General features: G+C 39.3%; 1 protein-coding gene across 1 annotated transcript; it reads left to right on the forward strand.

Moving 5' to 3' along the window:
- Positions 1-15,758: 15,758 nt before the first annotated feature.
- On the forward strand, positions 15,759-18,855 carry LOC132098230 (GTPase IMAP family member 6-like). The gene is made up of 3 exons (XM_059504416.1): positions 15,759-15,862; positions 15,972-16,595; positions 18,776-18,855. The coding sequence occupies exons 1-3, from the start codon at positions 15,763-15,765 to the stop codon at positions 18,853-18,855; spliced, it is 804 nt and encodes a 267-aa protein (XP_059360399.1). The 5' UTR covers positions 15,759-15,762.
- The last annotated feature ends 2,900 nt before the right edge of the window (positions 18,856-21,755 follow it).

A 21,755-nucleotide genomic window follows, 5' to 3' on the forward strand; every position in this document is an offset into this window, starting at 1 on the left:
TGGAGAAGGCGCCGACGACACCACAGGGCAGACAGGCGGAGACTGCACCGGTGGGTGAGGAGCCCAAGATGGAGCAGCGCAGCCGTAGAGCCAGGGTGAAGCCGAGGATCCGGAGGGCCTAGGTGGAGCAGAAGGCTCAGGCGACCAAGGCGGAGGCGGGGACCTGGAAGAGCGCTGCAGAGCCGGAGTGACTGAGGATGGAGGTGGAACCAGAGGGAAGGAGGAGCCTGACAGAGCCGGAGGGATGGAGTGACGAGGTGAAGCCGGAGAGATGGAGTCCCGAGGCGGCGGATGGTCAACGACTGACCAAGGTGGAGCCGGAGGGACGAGGGAGCCCGGTGGAGCAGGTGGGATGCCAGGCCACGGTGGAGACGAGGGAGCTAAGAGCCAAGGCGGAGCCGCTGGGTTGAAGGACCGAGGAGGAGTCAAGGGCTCGGAGGCTGGAGACGGAGACAGGCAATTTACACGCCAAGGCGGAGCTGGAGACTGGCAGTCCAGCGGCGAAACCATCGCGCCCAGATGGCGCAGACTGAGGGTGAGCTGTGGGACTGACTGGCACCAGCAGAGATGAGGTCGAGGAACTGGCTGGTCTAGGAGGAGAAGAGAGAGGGAGGATGGGAGGAAACACAGGAGGATCAGGGCTGGACGGAACCAGCGGAAGTGGAGCAGAGGAACTGGCAGGTCTAGGAGGAGGTGGGAGAGGGAGCCTGGGAGGGAATACAGGAGACACAGAAAATTCAGGGCCGGGCGGAACCAGCGGAGACACAGAAAATTCAGGGCTGGGCGGAACCAGCGGAGACACAGAAAGTTCAGGGCCGGGCGGAACCAGCGGAGCCACAGAAAACTCGGGGCTGGGCGGAAACAGTGGAGACACAGAAAACTCAGGGCTGGGCGGAACCAGCGGAGACACAGAGAATTCAGGGCTGTGCGGAACCAGTTGAGAAACAGAAAATTCAGGGCTGGGCGGAACCAGCGGAGACACAGAAAATCCAGGGCTGGGCGGAACCAGCAGAGAAACAGAAAATTCAGGGCTGGGCGGAACCAGCGGAGAAACAGAAAATTCAGGGATAGACGGAACCAGCGGAGAAACAGAAAATTCAGGGCTGGGCGGAACCAGCGGAGAAACAGAAAATTCAGGGCTGGACGGAACCAGCGGAGAAACAGAAAATTTAGGGCTGGGTGGAACCAGCGGAGAAACAGAAAACTCAGGGCTGGGCGGAAACAGCGGAAATGGAGCAGAGGAACTGACTGGAGGAGGTGGAAGTGGGAGACTGAGAGGGTATACAGGGGGACCAGGGCTGGACGGAACCAGCGGAGAAACAGAAAATTCAGGGATTACCTCCATAGACCAGTCCATAAGGTCCATAAGTTGCTCCATATCATTGCCAGAAACCGGAAACACCTCACCCTCCGTCGCAGAAGTGTGGGCAGGGCTTTCCTCCACTTTTTCCCATTTTCCATCATTCATAAAAAACGTTCCATTATAGGTTTGCTCATGCTTCCAAGTCATATGTATTCAGCGTGACCCTGACTACCACTGTATTAATCTTCAAGGCATTTTACTGTATAGTTTTGGAAAAAACTAAAAGCAAACACCCAAAACAGCAAACTCAATTGTTGCACTTGCACTCTTTCCCATTTTCCAACATTCATAAAAAATGTTCCTTTATAGGATTGCTCATTCTTTTAAGTCATATGTATTTGGAGTGACCCTGACTATCTCTGTATTAATTTTCAAGACATTTTACTGTATAGTTCTTGAGACAACAAAAAGCAAACTCACCCAAAACATCAAACTCAATTGTTGCACTTGCACACTTTCCCATTTTCCAACATTCATAAAAAGGGTTCCTTTATAGGTTTGCTCATATTTTCAAGTAATATGTTTTAAGAGTGACCCTGACTACCACTGTATTAATCTTCAAGGCATTTTACTGTATAGTTCTTGAGAAAACTAAAAGCAAACTCACCCAAAACATCAAACTCAATTGTTGCACTTGCACTTTTTCCAATTTTCCAACATTCATAAAAAACGGAAGGAATAAACACGAAATCGCTCGGAAATGCAAGACAGAACTACACATGACTTCCCTAGACTGAGATTGATTGTGCTGCTTATATGTGTGTCTGTGTATTAGCTGCAGGTGTGTGTGTGTGCAATCAGTCCCAGGAATGAGGCAGGATAGGAAATGGAGTTCGAAAAAGGGGATGGACACAAAAATGCCTGAGTCCTGAGTGGAGTGCCCTCTATTGGAGTTTATGGACACTCCAGCTAATGATCGTGACTGTCCTATTGTCAAACACTCATAGAAATCTTTCCTTTATAGGTTTGCTTGTTCTTTCAATTGATTCCTGTTCAGTCACCCTAACTATTATTACTGTATTAATTCAAATAATAATAAGTAATTAAGAGCACAAAAAGAAGTCAGGAAAGTTCTATTTGAAGACATTTAAAATAAGACCTGGCTAAACTAATTTAGCTCTTGTATCCTGTTAAATGCCCTAATTTGAAACATATACCTTATCTTTCGAAATCAGATACCCATAGTAAGTGTAACACTAAAACTTCACAATCCCGGGAAGAAGGAGGCGGGAACCTAGAGTACCCAAAAACTGTACTCAAGTAAAAGTAAAAGTACTTCTAGAAATATTTACTAAAGTAAAAGTAAAAGTACTAGTCTTGAATAGTTACTTGAGTAAGAATAAAAGAGTATCGGATAAAAAATCTACTCAAGTAGTTAGTTACTAGTTACTTTGGGTCATATATACTGAGCCTATTTTTTATTTAGATATATAGATAAAATGTATGTAATGTATGTGTGCGTGTATAAATTTATATATTTAATCAGCCTTTACTCCAATTTATGTAATTTATTATAAAAGCTTGTCTGTTTACTTAAGTAACAGATATAGGTGTCATGCCATAACATATTTTTAATACGACTGACTTTATATTAAATGTGAATTTAACATTGAAAGTTAATGTGATATAAATATTGCTACTAATCTTTCATTGTTCAGAAAGAGAGCAAATAACATTTACATTATTAAAGATCATTTTCACTGACAGTCTAGATTTCAATCACTCTCAGAAACTCCCATTAAAATCACTGAAACTGTTAACACTGTGAAATCAATATCTTAATTAAAGATTCGTACACACATCTGCACTTTGTTGTTTCTGACGAGAGAATTCGCCAGAAAGAGGTATTCAGTCAGTGAGCGAGTGAAGGAAGCACCGGCATTTTAGCGATGACTCATCGGAACACCTCTGATTGGCCAATGCTTTAATAAGCTCAAAAGAATCATGTGTGATTTTTTTATAATGCGCACTGCTGTAAAAACGCGTCTGTCTCTGGCTCAGCGCCAACAAGCAATCACAGATCTGAATTTAGCAGCTGATGATATGACTTGCTGAACGTACTCGCACCGGTGTGATTGTATTAAAATTAATAAAATCTTAATCAGCTATTTTTTGTCTTTTGGAAGCTGCATTCAACTTGACTCCCCTCTGTTATAAGCCACACACGTACAACAAACTAATGTCACAGTGGTATCGTGTACTGTAATCGAATGTAGCCCAAATTATTACCTGTTGAACAGTAGACAGCACACCCAGTGTTCATGTAATAAGGATCTCCATCGCTAGCAAATAATAGCCTTTGCAGATTTGCTTTCAATTCAATGCAGTTCCAGCCATGTTTTCAACGCTGCTGATATTCTTAAACGTTACAACTCCGAGTGAACCACTTCAGACGCTCAGCGCGTGCGGCAGGGAACTGAACGACTCATTCAAACTGATTCTTGAACCAATTCACTCGTTTGCCAATTGGTTTGATCAAGCCTTTGAACAGAATTGACTCAAAAGAATGAATCATTCACGAATGGGCATCGCTCATTGCCCAGAGAAAAGTAGACGGCGCGTTTGGAATAAACTGAAGCATTTATAACATTTATTGCATTAAGATAAAGTAACGAGAGGAGCGTCGCCCACAGTAACGAAGTAAAAGTACAGATTTTCCCCCCAAAATTTACTCAAGTAAGAGTATAAAGTACCCATCTTTAAATATACTTCGAAAAGTATTAGATACCCCAAAAAAATTACTCAAGTAAATGTAACGAAGTAAATGTAACTCGTTACTACCCACCTCTGTAACCGGCGGACATTCAAATTAAGCTTTAATAATGAAATAAACACAAAACAGCACGACAGCCCCTCGCGGACGACTGCCGTGCACAAACAAAAACTAAACACAAAATAAAGCCCAGGCCTGGTCCTCTCTCGTCCTTCACGGTCATCGCTCCTCTTTTGTATCCATCCGATCTCGAGACCGGTGAGTGGAGCAGGTTTCACTCATTTCCCAATCACTACACCGGCCTCACTCTGTTCCCACGGCTTTCGCCCCCTTCCCACTCGTCACAGTAAGTATTATATAACAAACATTATTTGCTATTATTAATATTAGTTTATTATTGTTTCAGTGTGAATTGTAGAACACAATCGTGTTCATGTTTTGATGGGAGAAACTGTTGAGGTTTCCTTTCCTTTATTTTTATTTGTTGTTTTTATTGTACAAAAAGCTTATAACAAATTATAGTCCTCATGCCTCTGCAGAACTCCCTGGTGTCATTCTTCCACAGCCTCTGCTGCCGCTTACTCCTATGATAATTTAATGATAACGATAATAATATAATTTATTAGGCACCTTTCAATGCTCGATGACACCTTAAAATAACAGTAGGATATTGACTGATCGACTGCAATACAACCTAATGGAATTTAAACAAGAGTTTTATTAAGACTGAAATACAGAAATAAGATGTTATAGGAATTATGTAATGTTATGTTATGTTATGGCATTTCACAGATACAAATGCAAATATGTAATTTTTATGCAATGAAACAAAAGCCTAATATGAGAAGATGATTTAAGGTGTATGCATCAGTGTGCAGAAGACAGACAATAATTGTTCACAGGTGTTGAAGCCACATTAGGCACTGTTGTGCAGTCTGATGATATATGCAACAGTATGCCCAAAGTGCTATTATTCCTTACGATGCACAAATTTGTTTTCTGAAACAAGAAAGGCAAAAAATACACAAATAAAATAAATGTATAATATATATATAAATAGCATGTATTTATATAATATGCATAATGTTTTTAAAAGTACATAGAATAGGATATAATAAAGTTTAGTAAAGTCAAAATAAAAGTTTGATCATTTTCAATCAAGGGCACTGATACTATTTTACCTATTTTTACTTTGTGTTGTCAACCATCTTACCATGTGTAATCTTGTTGTACAATATCTGGATTTTAATTTAGATTGATTATTCTAAAATCCGTTTTAATACAATTGAAATTGATCAGTTACAGGTAAGGAAACAAGAAATTGCAGCTAAGCAGACCTATTCAACAGACTTATGATTATGGTAAACAAACACAGCAAAACAAATAATAGCTTTTCAAGCATAATCACCATTAACAAATACATCAACCTCAGGGCTATAAAAGCAAAGACATAAGAAATGTAACTAAAAATTATAATCCATGGACACAAATAAGGACTGATCAAAGAGTTAATTAACCTGATAATTTCCTACGGTTTAAATTAAGATTTTAACTTAATTAAATGTGACACTAATAATTAAAATGTAAGAAGAGGTTGAGTGTATGACGTCAGAACGGTATTTCCTAGCAATTTTGACCAATACTATTTATGAAATAAGAGTCAGTTTCTTGTGGTTATAAGCATGTTATATTTGCATAATAATTCCTTCAGAAACTGAAACTTTACGTTGGAAAATGGGGTATGAGTGCAAAAATACACTCTATAAAAACATTTTTGAAGTGAGTTCGCGTTTTCTCGAAACTGTAAAGTAAAATGACATGAAAATGAATACAGTAATAGTCAGTGTCACTGTAAACAGAAATCAATAAAAAAATGAGCAAACCTATAAAGGAAAGAATTTTATGAGTGTTTGAAAATGAGACGTGATGTAATAATGAAAAGGTGCACATAGATACTTGGGGTGAATTTGCCATAAATTGTCTCACAAACTTTACAGTAAAAATATTTGAAAATGAACACAGTAATAGTCAGGATCACCATTAACAGTAATCAATAGAAAGAACGAGCAAAGTTACAAAGAAAATATTTTTATGGGTGTTTGAAAATGGGTAATGGTGCAACTGGTAGAATGCACTTAGTTTTTGTGATTTTGCCTTAAATCTAATTCCAAACCATACAATCAAAAAAAAAAAAAAAGAAAAAACGATCTTCCCACCCCTATCAGGAATTTTCAAGTGACAGCTGAAAACTCATCTCTTTCAAAACTACTTGGCTTCATCGTAAAAAACAACAACAACAACAACTCTATTTATTCCTTCTTTTTCTAGCTTGTACTTATTTTAACAATGTCTAAAACTTGGTATTACAAGCACTTACTGTGTCTGTTTGCCTCTAAGATGAATCACCTTATGTATCCCACAATTGTAAGTCACTTTGGATAAAAGCATCTGCAAAATGACTAAATGTAAATGTTAAATAATAATAATGATAATAAAGTAATAGTCAGGGTTACTGTAAACAGGAATCAATCAAAAGAACAAGCAAACCTGTAAATGAAAGATTTTTATGAGGGTTCGAAAATGGGACATGATGTAAAAGTGCTTATTCACTTAGATTCTGGGTGAATTTGCATTTAATTTTCTCCAAAATGACAGAGTAAAAATATGTGAAAATTAATACATTAATAGTCAGGGTGACTGTGAACAGTAATTAACTGACAGAACAAGCAAACCTATAAAGAAAGACTTTTATGAGTGTTTGAAAATGGGACATGGTGTATAAAGGGTGAATTTGCCAGTTATTTTCTACAAAACCATACAGTAAAAAGACTTGAAAAAAGAATGAGCAAACCTATAAATGAAAGATTTTTATGAGTGAAAATGGGACGTGATGTAAAAGTGCTTACGCACTCAGATGCTTGGAGAGAATTTGCATTAAATTTTCTCCAAAACTGACTTGTAAAATGAAGTGATAGTCTGGGTCACTCTGGATACATATGATTTGAAAGAATGAGATAACCTATAAAGGAACCCTTTTTATGAGTGTTGGAACATGGGACAGTGCAATTGATAGAATGCATTTTGTTATTTGGGGTGATTTTGCTTTTCATTTTCTCAAAAACTATAAAGTAAAATGCCTTGACAATTAATACAGTGATAGTCATGGTCACTCTGAATACATATGACTCAAAAGAATGAGCAAACCTATAAAGGAACGTTTTTTTATGAATGATGGAAAATGGGAAAGAGTGCAAGTGCAACAATTGAGTTTGATGTTTTGGGTGAGTTTGCTTTTAGTTTTTTCGAAAACTATACAGTAAAATGCCTTGAAAATGAATACAGTGATAGTCAGGGTCACTCTGAATACATATGACTTGGAAGCATGAGCAAAACTATAAAGGAACGTTTTTTTATGAAAGTTTGGAAAATGGGAAAGTGCAAGTGCAACAACTGAGTTTGATGTTTCAGGTGACTTTGCTTTTAGTTTTTCGAAAACTATACAGTAAAATGCCTTGACAATTAATACCGTGATAATCAGGGTCACGCCAAATACATATGACTTGGAAGCATGAGCAAACCTATAAAGGAACGTTTTTTATTAATGTTGGAAAATGGGTAAAAAGTGCAAGTGCAACAATTGAGTTTGATGTTTCGGGTGAGTTTGCTTTTTGTTTTCTCAAGAACTATACAGTAAAATTCCTTGAACATTAATATAGTGGTAGTCAGGGTCACTCCGAATGCATATGACTCAAAAGAATGAGCAAAACTATAAAGGAACGTTTTTTATGAATGTTGGAAAATGGGAAAGAGTGCAAGTGTAACAATTGAGTTTGATGTTTTGGGTGAGTTTGCTTTTAGTTTTTTCGAAGACTATACGGTAAAATGCATTGAAAATGAATACAGTGATAGTCAGGGTCACTCTGAATACATATGACTTGGAAGCATGAGCAAACCTATAAAGGAACATTTTTTTATGAAAGTTTGGAAAATGGGAAAGTGCAAGTGCAACAATTGAGTTTGATGTTTCGGGTGAGTTTGCTTTTAGTTTTTTTCGAAAACTATACAGTAAAATGCCTTGACAATTAATACAGTGCTAATCAGGGTCACGACAAATACATATGACTTGGAAGCATGAACAAACCTATAAAGGAACCCTTTTTATGAATGTTGGAAAATGGGAAAAAGTGCAAGTGCAACAATTGAGTTTGATGTTTTGGGTGATTTTGCCTTTAGTTTTTTCGAAAACTATACAGTAAAATGCCTTGAAAATTAATACAGTAGTAGTCAGGGTCACTCTGAATACATATGACTTGACAGCATGAGCAAACCTATGAAGGAACCCTTTTTATGAATGTTGGAAAATGGGAAAGTGTGCAAGTGCAACAATTGAGTTTGATGTTTTGGGTGAGTTTGCTTTTTGTTGTCTCAAGAACTATACAGTAAAATGTCTTGAAAATTAATACAGAGATAGTCAGGGTCACTCCAAATACATATGACTTAAAAGAATGAGCAATCCTATAAAGGAACATTTTTTATGAATGTTGGAAAATGGGAAAAAGTGCAAGTGCAACAATTGAGTTTGATGTTTCGGGTGAGTTTGCTTTTAGTTTTTTCCAAAACTATACAGTAAAATGACTTGACAATTAATACAGTGATAATCAGGGTCACTCCCAATACATATGACTTAAAAGAATGAGTAAACCTATAAAGGAACGTTTTTTAGGAATGATGGAAAATGGGAAAAAGTGGAGGAAAGCCCTGCCCACACTTCTGCGACTGAGGGTGAGGTGTTTTCGGTTTCTGGCAATGATATGGAGTAACTTATGGACCTTAGGGACTGGTCTATGGAGGTAATCCCTGAATTTTCTGTTTCTCCGTCCAGCCCTGGTCCCCCTGTATACCCTCTCAGTCTCCCACTCCCACCTCCTCCAGTCAGTTCCTCTGCTCCATTTCCGCTGGTTCCTCCCAGCCCTGAGTTTTCTGTTTCTCCGCTGATTCCGTCCAGCCCTGAATTTTCTGTTTCTCCGCTGGTTCCGCCCAGCCCTGAATTTTCTGTTTCTCCGCTGGTTGCGCCCGGCCCTGGATTTTCTGTGTCTCCGCTGGTTCCGCCCAGCCCTGAATTTTCTGTTTCTCTGCTGGTTCCGCCCAGCCCTGAATTTTCTGTGTCTCCGCTGGTTCCGCCCAGCCCTGAGTTTTCTGTGTCTCCACTGTTTCCGCCCAGCCCTGAGTTTTCTGTGGCTCCGCTGGTTCCGCCCGGCCCTGAACTTTCTGTGTCTCCGCTGGTTCCGCCCAGCCCTGAATTTTCTGTGTCTCCGCTGGTTCCGCCCAGCCCTGAATTTTCTGTGTCTCCGTTGGTTCCGCCCAGCCTTGAATTTCCTGTGTCTCCTGTATTCCCTCCCAGCCTCCCTCTCCCACCTCTTCCTAGACCTGCCAGTTCCTCTGCTCCACTTCCGCTGGTTCCGTCCAGCCCTGATCCTCCTGTGTTTCCTCCCATCCTCCCTCTCTCTTCTCCTCCTAGACCAGCCAGTTCCTCGACCTCAGCTCTGCTGGTGCCAGTCAGTCCCGCAGCTCACCCTCAGTCTGCGCCATCTGGGCGCGATGGTTTCGCCGCTGGACTGGCAGTCTCCAGCTCCGCCTTGACGTGTGAATTGCCTGTCTCCGCCTCCAGCCTCCGAGCCCTGGACTCCTCCTCGGTCCTTCGACCCAGTGGCTCCGCCTTGGCTCTTAGCTCCCTCGTCTCCACCGTGGCCTGGCATCCCACCTGCTCCATCGGGCTCCCTCGTCCCTCTGGCTCCACCTTGGTCAGTCGTTGACCATCCGCCGCCTCGGGACTCCATCCCTCCGGCTTCACCTCGTCACTCCATCCCTCCGGCTCTGTCAGGCTCCTCCTTCCCTCTGGTTCCACCTCCATCCTCAGTCACTCCGGCTCTGCAGCGCTCTTCCAGGTCCCCGCCTCCGCCTTGGTCGCCTGAGCCTTCTGCTCCACCTAGGCCCTCCGGATCCTTGGCTTCACCCTGGCTCTGCGGCTGCGCTGCTCCATCTTGGGCTCCTCACCCACTGGTGCAGTCTCCGCCTGTCGGCCCCGTGGTGTCGTCGGCCCCTTCTCCACCATGGCTCCTCCCGCCGTCGACTCCACCGTGGATCTCAATCCTGGCTGGTCTCTGGAGGACCATCCTGATCCTCCTGCTCCGGGCTCCTCCCTGGCTCCTCCCTCCTTCCACTCCACCCTGGTTCCCAGCTCCTTGCTCCCTCTTTGCCTGCCCCTTGCCTGCCCCACGCCCGCCTCCAGAACCCCCACCCTCCCTCCGCTGGTATTCCTCTTGCGGTGCGAGGACGCACCGTTCCGGGAGGGGGTGAACTGTTACGTTCTGGAACTTTCAGTTTCCTTATTTGGTCGTCCTGTTCTTGTTTTGTTAATTGATTATTCCCCACCTGTCTCCAGTTCCCTGATTACCTCCTGTGTGTTTAAATACCCTGTCTGTTCAGTTCTTCCTGGTCCGTGATTGATAACCTGATATTGTGAAGTTATGATGTTAATGTGTAGTATATTGTCTGTATTATCCTTCGATGTTCAGTAAACTCCTCTTTTGTTCAAGACCCTCCTCGAGCACTTTATTCTTACGTTAGCACACACCTTGCTGTAACACCTATAAAGGAACATTTTTTATGAATGTTGGAAAATGGGAAAAAGTGAAAAAGTAACAATTGAGTTTGATGTTTCGGGTGAGTTTGCTTTTAGTTTTTTGCCAAAACTATACAGTAAAATGCCTTGACAATTAATACATTGATAATCAGGGTCACTCCAAATACATATGACTTAAAAGAATGAGCAAACCTATAAAGGAACTTTTTTTATGAATGTTGGGAAATGGGGAAAAAGTGCAAGTGCAACAATTGAGTTTTGGGTGATTTTGCTTTTAAATTTCTCAAAAACCATACAGTAAAATGCCTTAAAAATGAATACAGTGATGGTCAGGCTCACTCTGAATACATGTGATTTGAAAGAATGAGCTAACCTATAAAGGAACGCTTTTTACCTGAATGTTGGAAAATGGGAAAAAGTGCAAGTGCAACAATTGAGTTTGATGTTTTGGGTGATTCTGGTTTTATTTTTTTTTCCAAAACTATACAGTAAAATGCCTTGAAAATGAATACAGTGAAAGTCAGGGTCACTCTGAATACATATGATTTGAAAGAATTAGCTAACATATAAAGGAACACTTATGTATGCAGGAAACTGGGATGAATTGCTAGGATGAATTCTATTTTGTTAAACACAAACACACACACACACACACACACACACACATATATACATATATATATATATATATATATATATATATATATACACACACACTCAAACATGAAAACAATGAATGAATATCATTAATATTATCATTTATAAGCATTAATAAACGATTTACAATAATTAATGTACAATGCAAACGTTTATATACAAAAATTAAGTATTTAAAAACGAAAATTTTAAAAACGAAAAGTATAAAAGGAAACCGGTGTACGACCAGGCGGCAAGGAAGCCGACCGGAAGTTGAAGTCGGCCGGGTGCTGCCATCTTGTAGCAGAACTTCACTTGCGTTATCATCCCATTGACCTTCCATTCATTTTGGCATCACTTTGACAATGAATAACTTTACATCTGAGGCGTTTAAAGACCATTATTTATTTCTAAAGATACACGACAATGTATAAAGGGCTCCTTTACCTTCTATGTTACATTATGGCCCCGTAGAAACAGTTTTTGTAAAAATAGGCTAACGATTGCGTCATAACCACTCGACTCTCTGTCGCATTACCGTACAGACAGGAGGAGAAGCTCGCAGGCAATTAACTTAATATGGCGTACTGGCATTACATTTTAAAATACTATACAAAATAATTAATCAGAATACTTACTCCTGCTCACTCACGCCAAAGAACTCCTCTCTGCAAGATTAACGATGGCAGTTTGCACACACAGCTACTAGAAGATTTACATCTGTCAAACAGGTTGCTGACGTCATCAAGCTTAGTTTGAGTCTGCGCGTCAGAAACGGAAGTGCTAAAAAAGTCAATGTCAATGTCACCTTTATTTATATAGCGCTTTAAACAAAATACATTGCGTCAAAGCAACTGAACAACATTCATTAGGAAAACAGTGTCAATAATGCAAAAATGATAGTTAAAGGCAGTTCATCATTGGATTCAGTTATGTCATCTCTGTTCAGTTAAATAGTGTCTGTGCATTTATTTGCAATAAAAATAGCTAAAAATGGGCTTCACTTGTCTCAGTTGAGTTTCAATGGGGTCGCTGTGTCCATTTCTTTTACTGTCTAGGTGTACGACAGCTTCTTTTCATGCATTTTGACTGCTCTGAGCACCCGTACCGTAAGTGCATGATTACACGCGTAAGAGAAAAAAAAGTGCGACTGGCTTGACCGTGTATTTTCAAAGCGCGGCTGGCTTGACCGCAGTTAAATAGGCTACTATAGTGTTTAGTACTATAGTAAAGTGTATTATATATTATAGTATTTACAACACTTTGTTAAGGAATGCTACTGTACAGCACTATTAACAATAGTGTACTGATAAACTGTAGTAATGTAGTATAGTTTTAATACAATAATGAACTGTAGTGTATTGTAGTACAAACTGTATAATATACTCTGTAGTAGTAAAAATTAATTAATTAATTAATTCATAATAATAAAAAACCTCGGGTAAAGTATTTTGTATATATTACTATAGTTGTTATATTGCCACAGCAGCTATATACAACTACCACAACAAATTAATTCAAGTAGGCCTACTTTAGGTATGGTTCAACAACACTTTAGCGTACTATAAAATACTATAGTATTTTTCATGTGAGACACACGGAAAGCGGCAAATAGCAGACTTAAATAGGCTATTATTTAGCAGATGTGTGCAATATAATAAGTAATAGCCTATTTATAATAGGCATATTTATAGCCGCCACAAAAAGCGTTGCGCGTACAAGCAGCATGATTTTGGGTGGAGTACATTCTGTAGCCTGCATGTGCACGTCTCTTCCTGGCGGTTATATACTTTATGGCGTATAAATTCTCCCCCGTTTTCTCTTCATACTTTACACACATGAGTAAAAGCCATATATGTGTATATATGTGTGCCATATATATTTAGACTGGTAACTAAAATATAACCATTTACGTTGTATTTAAACCAGCACGAGCTCTCTCAGTGCATCGTAAGTAACTTGTAGCTGAGTCGGAGCGGAGTTTATTTGGTCTGAGCTATATATAATACATTGAAATTAACGAATTCATATTTTCCCATTTTATTTCTATTATCTTATTATTTTAGTGTTTGTAATAAGTAGGTTTTGGGCTAAATTAATTATTTAAGCCCAGAGGCCTCATGCCCTTTAAAAGGGATTTCTGAGCCTAGTGGATTTTAAATGCAGCTTCCAAAGGACAAAATATAGCCGAATATTTGATTTATTTGAGTTGACGGTACTGAGATCCCTAAAGAGGGCCCCCTTTGAACTGCTATGATCCATCTGCCTTAAGACTCTGTCACTGAAGACCGCTCTGCTATTGGCACTTTGCAAGCACTCTCGATAAGCCATTCGAATATTCGTTCTGCTCTAATTATTCGATAAATAAAAATATTCGAATTTCGCTATATTTTTGCTTGCCATAAAAAAAAGAAAAAAAAAGTAATGCAAAAAAAAAGTCCACAATAAAACCTATGTGGTCACTTTCTGTGATTCTCCAAGGCATATTTGAGGATGTATGCAAGCAAAAAATAATTAACGAATGAATTAGAACTGCGGTCTTCTACAGTACTTCAAATATGCCGTGGAGAATCACAGAAAGTGACCGAATTGAAGAACATTGTTGCGGCATCTCTCAAACAACAAATAAACACCGCTAACTTGGAGAATGCAGTGAAAACTCCTCTTCTCGCGTCCGCCCTAGACCCTCAGCACAAACATCTCAGGTTTCTCGATGAAAACATCAGAGAAGTAAGAAAAAAAAAACGTTTTTGAACATTTTCCTTGATGTGAGAGGTGCGGATGCAGCCGCCACCACCAAAGATGAAGAGGATGCAATGCCCACTCGTCAGAAAAGGCTGAGCCAGTTCTTCAGCGATGATTACAGAGAGTCCAGCCGAGACAAGTGGGAACAGTTCTTGCTGGAGCCATGTATTCCACCAGATGAGGATCCCATTCAGTGGTGAAACGAAAACACGAAGCGCTTCACAAAACTTATTCGCTTAGCACACCGTTATTTGTGAGTCCCGCCAACGACTGTGCCGTCAGAGCGCGTTTTCTCCGCGGCCTTTAGGCTACTTTGGAAATTCATGATTTGAAAATCATGTTTACATGCCCGTGTTTCTTAACAAGAACATGTAAAACAATAGGAAAAAAAAGCAAAAAAGATTTGCTGACAGTTTCAAAGTTTCAAAGTTAAGTGTAAGCTACATTCTGTACAATAGCCTAATTGCTGCAGGCTTGCTTTACGTTTTTTCTTTGTTCACTTTTTTTTTTTTTTGCTTTTAATCTGTACTTTTGTTTGTTTGCACACATTGTTAAAGGTTTTCAGCTACAAAACACGATGTGTAAGGTTCAAGCTTATTGTGTGTAAGCTTGTTCAAAAATGGCGGAAACAATAAATGTTGCTGAAAAATAACGTCTGTCTCATTAAACTTAATTTAAATAAACGAATATTCGAATATTCGTTTTTGTGAGCTCAAATATTCGAATGTGATATTTGCGGAAAACGCCCACCCCTAGTCCACATTTGCTAGATTTTATAATCTAGATGTCCCGTCACTTTATGCTAGGGTACTTCATGCTAATGCCTCATGCTCTTGTCCATTCTTTGCCTAAGACATAAACTCTGCTCGTGTGCACTCGGTCCCCTCGGTACCGAGGCAACACGAGCACAGGATGATCAAGCTAGGTGAGACATTACCTCATTGAGCTTATTCTGCTCCTAGTTGCTACTGTCATATGTTGGTATCATAAATCAAGTATGATTGCGTTGGTCATTCCCTCCTTCTTAGCATGGCGTGATTGAAATTGGTTCCTATAGCGTCTCCGGTGCAGTACGAGTGAAATATTGAAAGGTAACGTACTCGGTTACTAATGTAACCTCGGTTCCCTGAAATACGGCAATGAATACTGCGTTCCTTGCGTTCCTTGCGTGCTAAAAAACTGCATGACTCAGTTGTCGCTTCAGTCGAAGTAACCTTGCTTCACTGCCATAGGTTCGTGCAGCACCACTGCCGAACCAATGGACGTGAAGTTTTACTGCCTGATTGAATAAGGCTTCAGTTCAGGAGAAAAAATGAGTTTTTTCCATAGCATCTTTTTATATAATAATAATAATAATAAAAACCTTGCAATGTATACTGCAGTAAGCAAACTGAGACTTGTTATAGCACTTGCATATCATTGCTCTTTTGTTGATTTTGATTGCTTCCATTGTCCTCATTTGTAAGTCACTTTGGATAAAAGCATGTGCTAAATGTCTAAATGTAAACTGAAATTCATTCATTTCAATTGTTATTCAAGTAGTCTAAATTATATACAGAAAGTGAATAAAGTACACTTAAGTAGGCTCACTTTCTGGATATAATTTAGCCTATTTGTCATAAAGTTTTTGTTTGTTTGTTTTTCATTACTTCCAGTGATAAAATGACAGATCCAACTCAAGATGATGCCATGGACACTTCTGCAGCGACAGACTCTGGAGCACATGGACAGTATGACTCTGAAACTTCAGAAAACAGCAGGGGTAAGGGAACAATATTTAATATACTTATACTATTGAATAAGACGTGTTCTTACGTTGTATGTTGTGTTAGATCTATGTTTAACTACAGTTCTTTTGGTGTTTATTAAAGAGAACATATTTCCCAATATGACCGTTGTATTAACTGGAAATTCTTCATCAGTCCAGTTTGGAGATGGAAACATATTATTAGGACAAAACCAACAAAATATTGAAAATGTGCCAATATCCAGAATTGTTCCTTTACAGAAGAAGATATCAGAACATCACGTCTCTGTGATCAACATGATTGACTTACATGAGACTGAACTTTACCTGGACTGTGTGGATCAGCTCATTGGTCAACTAGTAAATGAAAATGAAATTCATGCCTTCATCTATGTTGTGCGACTGGGTCAGTTAACAGATGCTGATAAGACTGGTCTTGACTGGCTTCAGAGAGTGTTTGGTGACAGAGTTCCTCAGTTTGTGATGATTCTCTTCACGTATGAGAGAGAAGAAGACACTGACACTATAATAGATGATCTGAAGAAAAACCCTGTTCTGGAGCAGGTGTTAAAGAAATGTGGAGGAAGATATCAGAACTGCAACAAGATGATGGACAATCAATCAGAGATGAGAGACCTAATGAAAAAGATTGAGCATATTTTTCATGAGAATAATCAGCAACGCTACACTGGAGAGATGTTCAACACTGCATCAATAGGGAGAAAAGAGCTGGAAAACAGTGAATGTGGTGAGAAAGAACACAGATGTTGTTTCCTGATGTTTCACATGTTTTTTATGTCCTTTTAGTGATTATAAAAAAAATCAGTACCAAAAAGTTTTTTCCTAAATACATCCCTCATTATAAATCACAATTCATCTTAAATTCAAACTCATTGTGAACAAGCACATCAACTCCCCCTTCAGAATGCCCACAAGTACCTCCTTTATGTTTCAGAAGTAGAAGTAAAACAGAAGTAAAACAGCTCTGATGTATCGAGGCAAGGAATCCACAAGACCTCTGAATGTGTCCCGTGATTGCTGACACCAAAACATTATCAGCAGTTCCTTTTAGTCCTACAAATGTCCAGTTGGGGCCATCATGGATTGCATTTGTTGGTCCAAATCGTCCCTTAGATGCTTGAGATCTGGGGAATTTGGAGGCCATGGCAATGCTTTGAACTCTTTGTCCTGTTCCTCAAATCATTCCTGAATAAATTATATAGTGTGTCAGGGGGCTTAATACTGCATTATCTACTGCAATCAGGGAACACCATTCCCATAAGGGACATAATTTCCATGATGTGATGTAAGTGATCTGTAACCATTTTTAGTTTTTAGATAGGTGGTATAAAGTGACATTCACATGAATGCCAGGCCTCAGAGTTTCCTAGCAGAACATTGGCCAGAGCAAAACACTGCTTCTGCCTACCTGCCTTCTTCCCCTAGGGGGTCCTGTAATATCTTTCCCAGTAAACGGTGCACATGCACCTGAGCTAAAAGAAAATGTGATTCATCAGACAACTTCTGCCATTGTTCCATGATCCAATTCGGACACTCACATGCCCATTGTAGGTCATCTCTGTGGTTGTCATGTCCAGTATTAGGTTTTTCTACAGTTTGAGCTCCAATAGCTCTTCTGTGTGATTAGGACAGACAGTCTAGCCCTCATTCCCCATGTGCATCAGTGAGCCTTAGGCGCCCGTGACCCCAACACTGGTTCACTGGTTATCCTTCCTTGCATTACTTTTGGTAGGTACTAACCACTGCATACCAGGAACACCCACAAGACTTTATGTTGCGGAGATGGACTGACTGTTCACTTGCTGCCTAAAATAATTGCACCCCTTGACAAATATCTTTGTAACGATACAATCATTTTTATTCACTTCACCTGTCAGTAGTTTTAATTATTATGGCTGATCACTCTATAAACAAATCTTTTTAAAATGTTGCTCATTTGAACATATCATAATAATACAATGTAATGATAGAGGGATTGAGGTAAAGGAAGGAGACCAGGGTCGGCGTACGGGGCTCGTGAGATGCTTTATTTAAGAAATAAAAATTAAACAAAAGAAACAATCGCGGCAGGTGCGCGCACTTCGCAGTCTTCAAACTACAGTCCTCTTTGCAGCCTTCTCGGTCTCTCACGAGTCCCCGTCTCTCTCGTCCTTCGCCAGCTGTCGCGCTCCTTAAATGGTTCCCCACGCCAATCACTGCAACGAGATCCAGCTGTTACTTGTTTCTCACCTGAACCACTTACCGCCGCTCGTCTCTTCACTCGCTCTCCCGTTGCAGACTTCGCTAAACCACGCCTCCCCCGCCACATTGTTATTCTCTCTTTCATAATTTCAAAATTCCAGTAAATCACTTTAAGTGGTTACAAAACTATGCTCTGCAGTCACATATAACTTGTCTATCAAAAATGTATTTAAGTGCTAATAATTTATGCAAAATGTATGAAACATTAGTATGTCCAAAAAAAAAAAAGCCAAATAACACATGTACACACCTTATTATTTAATAAATATGTTCAAATAGATTGCTTGGAGTGAGAAAAAAAAAACATGTTTTAAGTGCTTAAATGTAAATACAACAGCTAGCATGAATAATTCATTAAATTATACATTTCATCAATTGTTTATTATATTTAGTTATATAGAGAGTGTTCCTGTGGCTCAGTTGTAGAGCATTGCGTTAGCAGCGCAATGTTGTGGGTTTGATTCCTAGGGAACACATATTATGTAAAAACTGTTAGCCTGAATGCACTGTAAGTTGCTTTGGATAAAAGTGTCTGCTAGATGCATATATACTGTATATATATCATTGAGACTCTTCTGAATAATGAAACAAATAATATAAATTAAATAAAAGGTGAAGCTGCTGTCCTGGATACTCACATTCGGTTTACTTTCTGCTTCTTTTAAGATGATAAACCCAGAAAAAAGGAGGACGCCACAACATTTGAGACTGGAGAAAAACACAAGTTAAACACCTGGACATTTTAAGAATTAGCTGCATTAATAAAAGATAATACAGTCTTGTTTCATTTTGTACCCTTCTGTTTTAATCAAACACTGTTACTGCATTCCTGACATAGGTTAGACCCTCTGTCCCCTCTCAGATGCCAGACATTGCCCGTAACATTAACACCAAAATAGATACAATGGTTTTAAGAAAACTATGATTGCTTAGTCATTATAAACTGCTCAAAGAAATTAAAGGAACACTTTGGAAAAACATCAGATATCAATGGGAAAAAATGTCATACTGGATATCTATACTGACATGGACAGGGTAATGTGTTAGGAACAAAAGGATGCCATATTGTTTGACTGAAATGAAAATGATCAATTGATGAATGAACTCAAAGACACCTGAAAATTAAAGAAAAAAATGATGCAGTCAGTGCCTGTCTCCTGGAATCTCCTTCATGCTCTTGAAACTGTGCTGGGAGACAAAGCAAAACTGGCAACGAAACATATTGATGTGCCATCCTGGAGGAGTTTGACTGGCTGTGGAGCCGCTGTAGGGTCCAGGTATCACCTCACGCTACCAGTAGTGAAAATGATTCTAGCCAGATGCAAAACTTGAAAAACAGTCAGAAAAGATGAGTTGGGAAAAAGTGTCAGTGGCGTCCAGCTGTAAAACCATTAACAAAATGTGAGGTCAGAGTAAAATTATAGTTTTTTTTCCCCCTTTATATGGGAACTTGCAACACATCAATTTACACGGAAAATTAGATTACGAGCTAAAAAAATGTCCTTCCATGGTTAAATGAATCTGTTCTGAAATTGATGAAAGAACGAGATCATTCCTTGAAGCTGGCTGTAAAATCAGGATATAATAGGCATCAATTTATCTCTTTAAGAAATAGAGTAGTGAGAGAAATAAGGAAATCTAAAGCTTACTTTTTATTACTGCTTTGAATAGTGCACGTGGAAATTCTAAAATAACCTGGCATTATATAAAAAAAACTGACAGGTGAGTCCCACAAAAATAAGACAAAACAAATGCAAATTGAATTAAATTAAATGGAGACATTTTAACAGAATCCAAGGTATTAGCTGATGCCTTTAACAACTATTTTATTAAATCGGTAGCAGAAATCTCTAAGAATTTTATAATAAAACAAAAAAAAAGAACACTTAGTGTCTGCAACACAGTCTTTCTTCATAGCAAACATCACTGAGACTAAAGTCATTGATATAATTAAAACATTAAAACCATCTAAGGCCAGGGATGTATTTGGTATGGACACGAACATGCTTAAAGATTTAGGATCGGCTCTGGCTACTCCTATTGCTTCTATTATTAATCTATCTATTTCCAGTGGTCACTTTCCAAAGGCCTGGAAATCTGCTATTGTTACGCCAGTTTTTAAGTCTGGTCTATCTACCTCCATGAATAACTACCGACCAATAAGCATTCTTCCGGCCATTTCTAAAATTGCTGAAAAATGGGTGGCTGAGCAGATTGTCCAGTATTTAAACAGTAGCTCCCCCTCTTTTCATGCCATGCAGTTTGGTTTTAGATCCAAACACTCCCACTGAAATGGCTACGTGCCTTTTTATTGAGAAAATAAAATATTCTCTTGACAAGGGGGGAGTAGTAGGAGTTGTATTATTGGATCTCAAGAAAGCCTTTGATACAGTGAACCACTCAGTTCTACTTAACAAGCTTTCACAATTAAAATTTTCTCGTGACACTGTTAGCTGGGTTGAATCCTATCTGCATGATCGTACACAATCTGTACTAATTAACAACTGCAATTCTGAGTCGCTTAGGCTAACCACCGGGGTTCCTCAGGGCTCAATATTAGGGCCCCTCTTATTTAGCCTTTATATCAATGACTTGCCTAATGTTTGCTCTGAAGTAGAATGTGTATGCGGATGACACCGTTCTATTTGTTCATGGTCGCTCTAAAGACATTGTTGCAGATAAACTCACTAAAGCAATGACTCGTGTTACATCCTGGCTGCAGGAGAACTGCCTGCAGCTAAATATTTCGAAAACTGTAGGTATGTTCTTCAGTAAAACCAATAGAGCTTCATTTAATCCTGACATAATAGTTGCTGGAGAAAAATTACGAATCATAAATCAATATAAATATCTTGGCTTAGTAATAGATTCACATCTCTCTTTTAAAGCCCATATTGAAAAATTATGTTAAATAATCAAGTTTAATCTTGCAAATTTCCGCTCAATTCGAAATGACATGTCAACCGAAGCTGCACTAATTTTTTTACATTCCATGATTTTCAGTCACCTCAACTACTGCTTTACAAGTTGGTCTCAAGCAATTCAGAGCGCAAAAAGACCTTTGGAAACATTATACAAACAAGCCATTAAAATCATAGACAAAAAACCAAGGCACTATCATCACTGTGCAATTTAAAAAAAACACAGCCTTTTAAACTGGAACAGTATTCATAAGTTTTTATATTTGAATCTCATATACAAAATGACACATGATTTGGCACCAGCTCCTCTGGCTGAGTTCATCAGCCAAAGAAACAGTTCTGAGCGCGTTACTCGAGGCTCTGCCAGAGGGGACTGTGTCATCCCTCTGCGCTGGAGCGTGTTCAGTCGCTCGGCCTGGTCAGTGAGGGGTGCTACTGAATGGAATTCTATACCTGAGGAGGTTAGACAGCTCAACACCTACAAGACATTTACAAAAAAATTGAAAAGTTGGCTCATTAACAATTATGTCTGCCAGCATTAAAAGCCGAGCATATTGAGCTGTATTGTATATTAGATACACTATAGCCATTTTTGAAAATGTGTTTTTTGTGTGTCTGATTATTGTAACAGGTACAATGTACCTTAAGTTATTATTATATATATAGTGTCATTTATATTGTAGTCAATTTGCCTTAGACTTGTATATGTATATTTTTGTTCGTAT

Source organism: Carassius carassius, chromosome 21 (assembly GCF_963082965.1).
Source record: "Carassius carassius chromosome 21, fCarCar2.1, whole genome shotgun sequence".
Classification (NCBI taxonomy): domain Eukaryota; kingdom Metazoa; phylum Chordata; class Actinopteri; order Cypriniformes; family Cyprinidae; genus Carassius; species Carassius carassius.

Excerpts from the sequence above, each read along its gene's own strand:
- LOC132098230 (XM_059504416.1), top strand. The coding sequence starts at position 15,763 with ATGACAGATCCAACTCAAGATGATGCCATGGACACTTCTGCAGCGACA. Across the intron at positions 15,863-15,971 it reads AACTTCAGAAAACAGCAGGG|AGAACATATTTCCCAATATG; the intron begins GTAAGGGAACAA and ends TGTTTATTAAAG. Across the intron at positions 16,596-18,775 it reads GCTGGAAAACAGTGAATGTG|ATGATAAACCCAGAAAAAAG; the intron begins GTGAGAAAGAAC and ends GCTTCTTTTAAG.